Source organism: Miscanthus floridulus, chromosome 17, assembly GCF_019320115.1.
Source record: "Miscanthus floridulus cultivar M001 chromosome 17, ASM1932011v1, whole genome shotgun sequence".
In the NCBI taxonomy this organism is placed as follows: domain Eukaryota; kingdom Viridiplantae; phylum Streptophyta; class Magnoliopsida; order Poales; family Poaceae; genus Miscanthus; species Miscanthus floridulus.
In genome coordinates, this window is record NC_089596.1 from 3,178,591 (window position 1) to 3,191,676 (window position 13,086).

Below are 13,086 nucleotides of genomic sequence, written 5' to 3' on the forward strand. Positions count from 1 at the left end.
ATCTGAACGCCTGGATTGTGCCTTTGGAGGCTTGTAGATACATTTTCATGGGCTCTAAATATTTTATTCAAAATCATCATAATGCATTGTATCGCTATATTTTTTAGTTTGGATTTTTTTAGAAGTTTAGGAACATTTTTTGTGGTTTAAAAAACATATTAAGTATTTATTACATTTTCTAATAAAAAAGGAAAACTACCTCCAAGACCGCTTGGGCAGCGAAGTAATTTGAATGATTTTCATAGTTAATACAGTGCAATGTTTGATTTTAGAGTTCATGGAAAAATACAGAGTACAGTGATAGCTTAAGAAGGTACTCCCTCCGTTCCAAAAAAAAAAAGAATGAAATTCTGACGTTCAAATCATGTCCCAAAAAAGATGTAATCCTAAGTTGTGATTAGCTTTTTGAAGTGGACCCACCGAATACTTATGAAGAATTCTCCAGAAGTCCTACCTGTGAAGTTGTCCGGAAGTCCTACTCCCTCCGTCCTATTTGTGAAGAATTCTCTAGAAGCCCAGATGTAATGATGGAGAGCGGGGGTACATGCGCAATTTTGTGTATCTGATAATCTCACCTTGAAACTCAAGCATCCTTTTTTGGGACGGGGGAGTAGAATGGATTATTTTCATTAAGAAAATAGTGGGTTGTCATTTTTCTTATAATTTTATGGGTCAAGCTTGTATATTGGTTTTAGGCTTTTGGCCCATGGGCCATGTATCATGGACCGAGCCCATATATTAGTTTTGGACTTCTTGACTCACAGGCCACGCGCTCTGCCTATCGCCTCTTAGACTGTCTCCAACAGTTTTGGCAAACCGTGACTCATTCCTAAAATGGGTAGTACATAGTGCTTTTGCGGTAAAAAACCACCCTCCAACAAATTACCCAAACACGGAAGGCATTTTGCGTCGGAGGCAACACGGTAGGCAAATTTGCGTCCTCTCTCCGTCCCTTTGCGTCTCCTCTCCGTCCCTTTGCCTCGGCCACAGCAGCAACACGCGAGCTCCCTCCCCTGCAGCCGCAGCAACATCTGGCGGTCCCTCCTCCTCCCTCCTCCCTCCTCCCTCCTCCGGCAGCGCTCCCACGGCGAGATCCGGCGGCGACGAGCTCCCTCCCCTCTCCCAGCGCGAGATCCGGCGACAGCGGGCTCCCTCCCCTCTCCTACGGCGAGATCCGGTGGCGGCGGGCTCGGAGCCGACGGAGGGGGAGGATGAAACCGCGGTCGCGGGCTCGGAGCCGACAGAGGGGGAGGAGGGAGCCGCGTCCGCTGGGGCTCCGGCCGTCGGCGGCGACGCATCCTCCGGCCGTCCACTGGGGCTCCCGCCATCCGCTGGGGAGAGAAGAGAGGGAGGGATCGAGCGGAGAGAGAGAAGAGGGAGCAGGGGAGGATTTTTGCGTAGCTGTGGGAGAAGAGATGTTGCGAATGGATGACTCTTTCACTGTGCGTGACCTAAATCGTAAAATGAGTATCTAGTTTAGGTCTTATTTGTTAGAGATAGTCTCGTAAGCCATACGTTTTCAAACAACATTATTTTTCTCTCGCTGACTCTTTGAGCCAAGCTTATCAGCAAGCGAACAGCCATATCTCCGCACTCTGCCACTGCGAGCCTCCGACCAACTACCACCACCAATCCACTACCACCACCGCGACGGAGATGACGCCGCCTCACCTCCCCGTCACCGTCGCCTTCCTTCTCCTCTTCCTCTGCCTCCCGGCGACCCCACCCGCCGCCGCCGCCGCCGCTGACCCGACCCCGACCCCATGGCCCACGCAGTTCCACGCGACGCTGGTCATGGACTACCACGGCAACATGTCCGTGGCCGACCTCTGGTACGACTGGCCGGGCGGCCGCAACCTGCACGTCATCCGCTACCAGCTCGCCGCCGACGCGCCCTACTACGACAACGAGTGGAACAACGGTACCTCCTTCTTCTACACGCCGGCGCGCCGCACCTGCCACTCCGCCGCCGTTGGGGTCGGCATTCTCCGCCCCGACTGGCTCCGCCCCGGCGCCATCTACCTCGGCCGACGCGACGCCGGCGGATTCGACTGCCACGTCTGGGCCAAGGCCGACTTCATCACCTACTACGAAGACGTCAAGACCAAGCGGCCCGTCAAGTGGGTCTTCTACACAGGTAACTTATGGATTTCGTTGATTTTCGGCCCCCCCCCCCCCCCCCCCCCCCCCCCCTCTTCGAACACAATTGGCGTGCGTTTTGAAGGCGGCGGGAGCTAATTTGCAGGATTCTACATGCGACTTTGAGCTATACATGATCTATAGTTCCCCGTTTTGGGAGGAAAAAATCAATGAGAATGATTAACCTGCTTGATTATGGAAAAAGGCAATGTTTCAAATGCTGGTACATTGTTACCGTGGTACAGATTAATTAGGGTGGGCAGGACCCAAATTAGAGGAATTATAACACAATCAAGGAGGCTTGGAGATTGAATCTGCATGGCATGGTGCCACCTGAAATCTCTTGAGCAACTATTGTATAGTAGTATTACTCTTCTAACTTGGGTGCAATGCTTTCCCTCCAAGGATCAATGGTATCCTCCTCACATTATGCACCTTTTTAATATTACATTATACTTCATTCAAAGATTAAGCCTATCTTACAGAGAGGAAATCAAAGAGATCCCAATTTACAAAAAGCAGTGCACCCTATACTGGGCACTGATTATGGTGGCCTAAATAAGAAAATGAAGACTGGAATTTCATTTCTGCCTACATCTTTTAGAAGTGAATTTTATTTCTTGCTATCGTCTTCTAGAAGACTGAATTTTATTCGTGAGGTCTGGCGCTTCTATGTCTATAAACTTTGTGCACCAAGCACCATATGAAAAATCACCAGAAGGATGGTCTCATTATTACTTCCAGTATCATACCTTTCTTGTTTGAATGAAGTAGGTCTGAGCTAGCATTTATTTTAGATGTAAACTAATTCCCAATAAATAGTCCAACTTAATCAAAATGGGCAGCAAGAGCCAGAGGGATGTCTCCACTATTCACTCAGCGTCTTGTTTTTAGTTCCAAGCCAATGCATGCACATGCACTTGTTCTTTTAGGTATCTAGGTCATCTCTGGACTATTATCAGTCGCATTTGCTCCAATTTATTTCCCATTTTCTCAGTCTCACTAACAGGCTTGAAGACAATCACCAAGTAGTATAAATGTGTTTCTGAACGACATTGTTAGCAACTTTGGCCCCTTAAACTTACTTGATTTTGAAACCTGTCCACATTTTGTGGTAGCTGGTCCCCAATCAATTTGTGTTTATGTGCACGCTTCCTTTCAGCCAAGCACTGACCCATGAATATTGGTCGTTCCCATTCAAAATCAAGCACTGAAGCTCTTATAGTTGTAGGTCTAGCTTGTTGTTTTAGTGTCATCTTACAAAGGGCATGCAGAGCTGCCTAAAAGGGTGGGATAATGGAAAATACTGTGTATGCAATTATCAGACTCACCATTGGGCATCAACCTATCTGTCATTCTTCATTGATAAATCTTATCTGGGCTTCTACCACTTTTGGTTGTCCCCCAAAGTAAAAGATGTAAATTATAAACAAGTGTCAAGTCTGTCACATTTTTTTCCAAGTTAGCTTGGTTAAGGTGTGAGGGCCATCTAGTTGTCCCTCGATGTAACAGATGTCTTTCTGTATTGCTTATTGCATCACAGTCTTATTTTGAAGTTAATTAACTTGGTTAACGTGTTACATTTAGAAACCTCTGGCTTCTGTGTCTATAAGCTTGTGCATCAAGCGCCATTTGAAAAATCACAGGAAGGCACATTGCCACATTATTCTTTCCAGAACCATAGCTGTCTTGTTTGAATGAAGTGGGATTGAGCTAGCTTAATTTGGAATTAAACTGTACCCAGTAAATACGCCACTTGAATCAAAATGGCCAGCAAGACCCAGTGGAATGTTTTCACTATTTACTCAGTGTCTTGTTTTGTCCATGTCACAGCATGCTTGTTGTTTCAGGAATATCTAGGATTGTAGGTCATCTTTGGACTATTACCAGTTGCATTTGCTCCAATTGTTTTGCCCATTTTGTCATTTTTGCTGTCAGACTTGAAGACAATCACCAAGTACTGTAAACTGTGTGATTCTGAAGAACTTTGTTTAGGAGCTTTGGCCCACAAACCTACTTGATATTGAAATTCGTCCAAATTTTGTGGTAGCTGACCCTCAATCATGTTAGCATTTATGTGCATGCTTCCATTCAGCGAAGCACTGACCCATGTACATTGGTTGTAACATGCCCCTACAGAAAGTTCTTGTTGTAGGCCTACCTTTTTTTTAATGTCATCTTACGAAGGGTATGCAGAGCTGTCCAAAACATTGGGATAGTGGACAGCACTGTCTATGCTAGTCTGAGTGATAGGGCTAGGATCCCTACCGGAGCCGCTACGCAAGTTGTACGGATGCGAGACGGCTGGACGTGGGCAAGGACGGCGCGAGGGCGCCGTGGCTGCAACTGCTGCAAGAGAGAGAGAAGAGGCGGCTAGGGTTTCACCCGGCTAGGGTTTCTCCCGGCTCCCTGAGGAAGCCGGAAACAATAGTATGTTTCTGCTTAATTTCCCAAATAGAGTCTTACAAATATTTATATGTCTCTCTAATAGCGATAATTATAAAATAACTCTCTAGAAATACTATAATTGCGACAATTAAATGGGCCATAGCCCTTTGATGGCCGGCTCCCCTCCTAGCCCTTAGCCGGGCTTTGACGGCTGTAGGGGATGCCGGTCATAACACTGAGACCCCCTCATTATCGCTGGGCATCAACCTATCTGTCATTTCTTCAATGATAAACATAGTGTTAGCTTCTACCGCTTTTAGCTGCCCCTTATTATTAAAGTAGAAGATGTAAAGTATAACCAAGTGTGTCACATTGTTTTTTTCTTCCAAGTTAGCTTGGTTATGGCATGAGGACCATCTAGCTGTCACTTGAAGTAGCAGAGGTCTTTCTGTATTGACTTTGAGTGAAATCTTTCTGTATTGTTTATTATATCACATTCTTGTTGTGAAGTTAGCTTTTGGTTAAGGTGTCACCAAAGTGAGACAGCAAGTAGATTCAACTAAATTTGCCATGCTCAGGAGTCCAGAAAAAATCAAATGAAGCTATACTTCTTGTTTACTCCATTGGTGCTAAGCTAGTCAGCATTGCCTCACTCCTTTTTTTTTTATAATAACAGCATCGCCACACTCGTTGTATTGCTGGCCCTGAACTACTGGCACTAGTTGGCTTACAGTTGAGTGTTAGGACGGATATGACACTTTACCATGACAGCCAAGTAAGCACTTATTTCGTGCACGACAGATGTTGGCAACGCTTCTTGTTAGGCTCTGCAGCCCCCAAATGGAGGAGGAACAAACACTAACTTGCCTTGCAGTCCAGTGATAATATAACCACAGATATATACGGGTGCCAGCTGAAGTCACCATGAGATCTCTGAGCAAGCACCCGCTTTCTTCTGTATTGTAACCTCTGTGCATTTGCCGATCTCTGCAGGTAGGATTGCCTACGTGATGAGCTTTGAGGTGGGAGCCGTGCTGGAGGACGCGGCGTGGCAGGCTCCGGAGTACTGCTTCACCAAGGACGGTGGGCTGGCTACCGACACCACAACCAAGATATCTGATGGGCATCATGGCAGCAGCTTCATCCCCAGGAGCGTGCTGTGACTCATCTTGCGGCCATGCATGTTCTCGTCCTGGTCCCCGGACCCGGTACGGCCTTGGCCTTTTGGGCATGGAGATGCGGTGTAAACAGGGTGACTATAACACATGCCCGCATTTACCATTGCCTCTCGTGCAGTAATGTTTTGCCTGTGTCTTGTTATCTCTGACCAAACGAAGCGAAGCGTACAAAACTGATGGAATAGCTTTGCATTACATTGGATCCCAAATCCCATGTCATGTAACGTGTGACATTTTTGGTGGGGCCTGCGTAAACCCTAGACAGTGAACCCACCTCAAAATTGGGCGCAGTCGTAGGCCTGTAAAGTAGATGAGGATGCCAAGGAACACTGCATGTCTGTATCTGTATGAGATGGGAGAAGACGTAGAGAAGCGAGTCGTGGTTTGAGATGAGATTCTTCGTCATGGTTCCGTTGTGTGCGGGAGCTCAATATGTGCTGTGATTTGTGTCATTGCGTAGGACTCATGCTGCATTGTAGGCAGATTTCAAGTTTTATACAGTCTATGTGGCCAAAACAACTTTAGCCCATGTGTTAGACTAATTGTAATTAGGCCTACATTTGTGGCATGTAATCACGCTAATTGTGGTAGGCTTGCAGTCACCCATGCGTGTATATATATGTACCTTGTACCTACAGATGGAATACAATCAATATTCCTCAATTTACATGGTATCACGCGGTACGATCCGCACCCGCTTCCGCAACTCACGCGCTGCCGGTCCCTGCTCGCCGCCCCAGCTGCCGATCCCATCGCCTGGAGCGCCGCTGACCCGACCGCCGCGTCTGACCACCTGCGCCGATCCACTCGCCACTCCCTGGCCGCCGACCTCGTCGCCCGGAGTGCCGCTGACCTGATCGCCGCACCGCCTGGCCCCGTCGCTCGTCCTCCCAGCCGGGCGCCGTCGGGCGTCACCACCGACCCTACCTCGCCATGGCCGGGGGAGATGGGGCCGACGCTACTGCCGCGGCCGCGGCGGCCAAGGCCGCTGAGGACCGCCGTCTGGCAGCCGAGGCTGCTGCCCGCGCCGACGCTGCACGGCTCGCTGAGGAAGCGCGCCTACGCCTCGATGCCTTCGAGGCCGCCCATGAATCCGTCTGGGCGCAGGCCACCGCCGTCGTCAATGTCAAGGCCATGATTCCCATCGTCCTCGACAAGGCCACCGGCACGTACACCAAGTGGCGTGGCATGTTCCTCACCGTGCTGGGCAAATACGCCTTGACCCCGCACGTCCTCGACGACGAGACGCTCCCTGACCGCCCCGTCTGGGTCCAGGTGGACTGCGTCGTGCTGTCATGGATCTTCGCCACCGTCTCCAGCGACCTCCAGCAGTCGCTCATGATCTGCCAACGTCGCGCTCGCGAGGCCTGGTGCTACCTTGAGGACGAGTTCCTCGGCCAGAAGGAGTCCCGTGCCCTTCTCCTGGAGACGCAGTTCCGCAATCTTCGCCAGGACTCCATGTCGATCACCGACTTCTGCCGCAAACTAGAGACCATGGCGGCGTCCCTCGCCGAATTCGGCGACCCCATCGGCGATCGCCAGATGGTGCTCACTCTCCTGCGTGGCCTCAGTGGCAAGTATCGCCACATGGTGTCTATCCTGAAGATGCATCGCCCGTTCCCGACGTTCGCCGAGGCGCGCACCCACCTCTTGCTCGAGGAAATCGACATCGACGCTCGGCCTCCGTCTCCGCCCGCGGCCCTCGTCACCACGACGCAGCCACCTCCTGCTGCTCCACACGCCCGCCAGGGCGCGCCCCCTGCCCGCATGGGCCAGCCGGGTGGGCAACCGGCTGGCCAGCGCAACGGGCGCCGGCGTGGCAAGGGCGGGCGCAACCAGCAGGGTGGCCAGCCGGGTGGCCAAGGCAGCCACCAGCAGGCCCAGACCGACTACGGTGGCCACGCCAGCGGCTACGGTGGCCACGGCGGCGGCCATGGCGCCGTTCCTCCCGGGCAGCACGCTGCTCCTCCTGGGCAGCACCCGTTCTTTGCCCATCCCTGGGCTAGGACACTCCAGATGTGGCCCTACGGTCGCCCCCCGCCGCCACAACTGGCCTTCGCCGCGTTCCCTCAGTACAGCGTGCCCGGGGGCGGTTTCTACGGCACCGGCTACCCGCCTGGCTACGGAGGCAGCGCATCGTCGGCACCGACGTTCCAGGGGGCACCGTCGACACCCTGGAACCCCATCCATGGAGGTGCATGGAACCAGGACTCGTTGGCACAGTCCTTCAACACCATGACCCTTCACCCACCACCACCGTCGGAGTGGTACGCCGACTCCGGTGCCGGTTCACACATGTCCGCGGACGCTGGTAAACTCTCCACCATTTCCCCACCCACTTCCTCCACCCCTTCATCTATCATTGTGGGTAATGGTGCTTTACTTCCTATCACTGCCATCGGATCACACACTTTTTCTTTTCCTCATCGTAATCTAGTTCTTAATAATGTTCTTGTTTCTCCACATATCATTAAGAACTTGATTTCCATTCGTCATTTTACCACCGACAATAATTGTTCCATTGAATTTGATCCGTTTGGTCTCTCTGTGAAGGATTTGCAAACCAGGAACGTGATCGCCAGGTGCAATAGCTCTGGCGACCTCTACCCGTTTTTCTCACCAGCCACCAGCATGTCCGCATTCCTCGCTGCACCCACTTCGCTATGGCACCGTCGTCTCGGACATCTTGGGCGTGATGCTTTGTCCAAACTCATTAGCTCCAGTGTTATTTCTTGTAATAAAGATGATCATCACAGTTTATGTCATGCTTGTCAGCTCGGTCGTCACACTAGACTTCCGTTTCATTCCTCACATTCTAGAGCTGCAAATAAATTTGATTTGATACACTGTGATCTTTGGACATCTCCACTTGTTAGTGTGTCGGGATACAAATATTATCTTGTTATTTTAGATGATTATTCACACTACATTTGGACTTTTCCGCTCCGCCTAAAATCCGAAACTTTTTCTACTCTTTCTAACTTCTTTGCATATGTTCACACGTAGTTCGGCCTCACCATCAAGAACGTTCAGTGCGACAACGGCCAGGAGTTCGACAATTCTCAGGCCCGCACGTTCTTTCTTACTCATGGTGTTGCCCTTCGCATGTCCTGTCCATATACCTCCCAACAAAATGGCAAGGCCGAACGCTCAATTCGTACTATCAATGATATTTTGCGTTCTCTCTTGTTTCAGGCGAGTCTTCCTCCGGTCTACTGGGTTGAGGCCCTTAACACCGCCACATACCTTGTCAACCGGCTTCCCACCAAAGCACTTGCCTCTTCCACTCCCTACTTTCATCTTTTTTCTACCCAGCCCTCCTATGATCACCTAAGAGTTTTTGGGTGCGCTTGCTATCCCAACAAGTCCTCCACCGCACCACATAAACTCGCACCTCGTTCCTCCTTATGTGTTTTCCTCGGCTACTCCTCGGAACACAAAGGCTATCGGTGTCTCGAGCTCGAGTCGAATCGCATCCTCACCTCCAGACATGTCGTTTTTGATGAATCCTTCTTCCCTTTCGCCGACATGTCTACCACACCCATGGCATCCTCCGCCCTAGATTTTTAGATGATCATGATCTCACCGCTCCACTACCTGGAGCTCGATCTGTGCTTGCAGGTACCTCGGCCACAGCAACCGGCCGCAGCGCCCGCCCGGCTGACCATGCCGCTGGCCCCGGAGCCAGCACCGCCAGCCCCGGCGCAGCTGGCCACGGCCCCCGCTCGGCTGGCCACAGAGCCGGCCCTGCTGGTCACGACGCCAGCTCGGCTGGCCCTGCCCTCGACCACAGTGCCGGCCCGGCTGGTCCTGATGCCAGCCCGGCTGGCCCCGTCTTCGACCACGGCTCGACCGGCCCTGACTCTGGCTCGGCCAGCCATGGCTCCGGCGCACCTTCCACTACAGCCGGCACTGCTGCCCCTGCTCCTCTCGGACAGGTTGCTGCCAGCAGTGCCCCGGCTGTCTCCAGCGGCACTGGCCGCACCGTCGACACGCGACCGGTTGCCGTCGTCCCTGTCACCAACGCGCACTCCATGCGGACCCGTGGCAAGTCTGGCATTGCACAGCCCGTGGACAGACTCAACCTCCACGCTGTGCCCATGTCGCCTGTGCCCTCATCTGTTCGTGGAGCTCTGTTGGATCCCAATTGGCGCTCCGCTATGCAAGCTGAGTATGATACTTTGATCGCCAACAACACCTGGACTCTTGTGCCACGACCTCCTGGTGTTAATCTGGTAATCGGCAAATGGATTTTTCGACACAAACTTCACACAGATGGTTCCTTGGATCGCTACAAGGCACGCTGGGTTCTTCGTGGTTTTACCCAGCGACCTGGTATTGATTATGATGAGACATTCAGCCCCGTTGTGAAGCCAGCGATGATCCGAGTGGTTCTTTCTACGGCTCTCTCTCAGGACTAGCCCATTCATCAGCTGGATGTGAAGAATGCGTTCTTGCATGGCACTCTCACTGAGACAGTATACTGCATTCAACCTGCAGGGTTTATGGACTCCTCTCGCCCTGAATTTGTCTGTCGGCTCAACAAATCTCTATATGGCTTGAAGCAAGCTCCTCGTGCCTGGCACAATCGGTTTGCTTCTCACATTCTTTCTCTTGGTTTTGTTGAAGCAAAGTCAGATACCTCCTTATTCATTTTCCGACGAGGTTCAGCCACAGCTCTATTGTTGCTCTATGTGGATGATATTGTTCTCACTGCCTCCTCTGACAGTCTTCTTCGGCAGATTATTGGGGCACTTCAGCATGAATTTGCTATGACTGACATGGGTCCTCTTCACCACTTCTTGGGTATTTCAGTGACACGTTCTACTGGTGGTTTGTTTCTTTCTCAGCGCCAGTATTCTCAGGACATTTTGGAGCGAGCCGGGATGAGTGAGTGCAAGCCTTGCAGCACCCCTGTTGATGTACACTCCAAATTGTCCGCAGATGGTCCTCCTGTCACTGATCCCACACAGTACCGCAGCCTCGCCGGAGCTTTGCAGTACTTGACCTTCACCCGTCCAGACATTGCATTCGTAGTTCAGCAGGTGTGCCTATTTATGCATGACCCTAGAGAGCCTCACCTTGCGGCTCTCAAGAGGATTCTACAGTATCTACGAGGTACTCTCTCTCTTGGTCTGACCATGCGTCGTTCGTCGCCTACAGAGCTTGTTGTCTACACAGATGCAGACTGGGCTGGTTGTCCAGATACTCGTCGCTCCACTTCTGGCTATGCAGTGTTCTTAGGTGACAACCTGGTGTCCTGGTCGTCCAAGCGTCAGCACACAGTCTCGCGATCCAGCGCTGAGGCTGAGTACCGTGCTGTGGCACACGGCGTGGCTGAAGCCACCTGGCTACGACAGCTACTGGTTGAGCTTCACTGCCCTCTTCGCCGAGCCACTTTGGTCTATTGTGATAATGTCAGTGCTGTGTATCTCTCCAGCAATCCAGTGCAGCATCAGCGAACGAAGCATGTAGAAATCGACATTCACTTTGTTCGAGAGAAGGTTGCACTTGGTCATGCACGGGTTCTTCATGTTCCTACGACATCACAGTATGCTGACGTCTTCACTAAGGGTCTCCCTACCTCGCTATTCCAGGAGTTCCGGTCCAGTCTAACCATTAGCGATGCCCCTGATTAGACTGCGGAGGAGTGTTAGACTAATTGTAATTAGGCCTACATTTGTGGCATGTAATCACGCTAATTGTGGTAGGCTTGCAGTCACCCATGCGTGTATATATATGTACCTTGTACCTACAGATGGAATACAATCAATATTCCTCAATTTACACCATGTTTAGTTTCAACCCAAAATCCCAAAAAGTGCTACAGTAGCCATCACATCGAATGTTTGCGGCCCGTGCATGGAGTATTAAATGTAGACGAAAAAAAATTGCACAGTTTGGTGAGAAATTACGAGACGAACGTTTTAAGCCTAATTAGTCCATATTTGAACACCAATTACCAAATAAAAATAAAAATATTATGGTAGTCCAAAATTCTAACTTTCTAGAACTAAATACAGCGTCAGACTGGGTTTCCTGCGCATATTTGTTGCGAGCCTAGGATCCATTCAGAATCTATGATTGATTGATACTACTACTACTACTCTATCTGAAAGATGTAGCCTGGCACTGACTGAAAGTACAGGAGGGTAGTGTAGCGACAGATTTCTATTCCTCGTAATAAAAAGAAAAAAGCGTAGGGACGAATGGGGCGTTGGTCGTGGTCAAAAGTTTGGAGCTGTGGCAGTGCTGGATTCAGAAAGTTCTTTTTTGCCAATAAACACACAGGTGAGCGTTGCACCGGTGAATGGTGATGATCCTGTCCGGTACTCGGAACTCCAGTGCATGCATATGGTGGCTGTGCCTGCCGCCTGTTTGCAATTCAGAAACTCAGCGTGTTTGTTTATTGGTTTCAGCAAGAGCTTATCAGTTATAGTACAGTATTTTTCTCTCACAATAAACCAGTATCAGCCGATCTTATTAACCCAGAAACCAATCAGCAAACACTGGTCGCCTGAGCCGAGTCAGTAGTCACCCGCAGGCGACAGAAGCAGTGAATCGCCGTACAGTACTACTACCATTTGGCACGGTGCACGGGTGCAGTGCAGACACGGCCTGAATGGTGACCGGAGGGGACGAAGAGCCTGCCGTCCTCATCAGCTTGAATGGGATTGGGCACTGGCACTGGCACTGGCACTGGCACTGGCATAGCAAGCAGCTGCTGCAGAAGGCGGCGGCGCGGGTGCCCTTAACTTCCCCAGACGCCAACCAACCACGGCGCCCAAACTGGGACAGTACTAGAGGTCCCCCGTGCAAGTGGAACGCACGGCCCGGCCGCGTGGCTTGCCGGCCGTCGTGGCGCGCTCTGCGCCACACACACGCGACACACGGGCTCGGGCATGGGCGCGCCGTCGCCGCACCGCACGCCCGGCATTCATCCATGTCATGGTGTGGACGAACGGGAGGGAGCACGGGGCCGGGGCGGCTGGCGGTTGGGCGTTGAGAACCAAGAGCCAAGGGAAGCGCCACGCCGCTGCTGTCTCTGCTGGTGCTGGGTCATCACTCACATGACAACACAAGCCATTGCCTGTAGAGACAGAGTTCAACGGCGCATGCATCATCCACCAGCCATTGGCCCGGTTTGTTTTAGCTTTTCCGAGTCTCGCTTATAAGCTGAGCTTATCTGATAAGCCACGATATAGAGAATCTGCTGTCTGAATAAGCTGGGTGTTTGGCTTTCCTAATTATTTCTGGTAGATTATCTGTTTTGGATGTAAATTGACCTATATACCCCTATACAGTAATAGTCCAAAATAACATCAATTTAAGTACACCGGTACGCCTTCATTTACTCTCTCTTGACTAGTCAAGGAAGCAA

The 13,086-nt window shown here is 51.1% G+C and overlaps 2 protein-coding genes across 2 annotated transcripts; both read left to right on the forward strand.

Moving 5' to 3' along the window:
- Positions 1-1,554: 1,554 nt before the first annotated feature.
- LOC136516978 (uncharacterized protein At4g14100-like) lies at positions 1,555-5,914 on the forward strand. Its single transcript, XM_066510492.1, has 2 exons — positions 1,555-2,137; positions 5,521-5,914. Exons 1-2 carry the CDS (start codon positions 1,657-1,659, stop codon positions 5,688-5,690), a joined length of 651 nt encoding a protein of 216 aa, XP_066366589.1. The 5' UTR covers positions 1,555-1,656; the 3' UTR covers positions 5,691-5,914.
- A 724-nt stretch (positions 5,915-6,638) lies between these two features.
- LOC136518358 (uncharacterized) lies at positions 6,639-11,344 on the forward strand. Its single transcript, XM_066512009.1, has 6 exons — positions 6,639-7,564; positions 7,640-8,016; positions 8,259-8,287; positions 8,712-8,796; positions 9,327-9,940; positions 10,448-11,344. The coding sequence occupies exons 1-6, from the start codon at positions 6,639-6,641 to the stop codon at positions 11,342-11,344; spliced, it is 2,928 nt and encodes a 975-aa protein (XP_066368106.1).
- Positions 11,345-13,086: the final 1,742 nt, after the last annotated feature.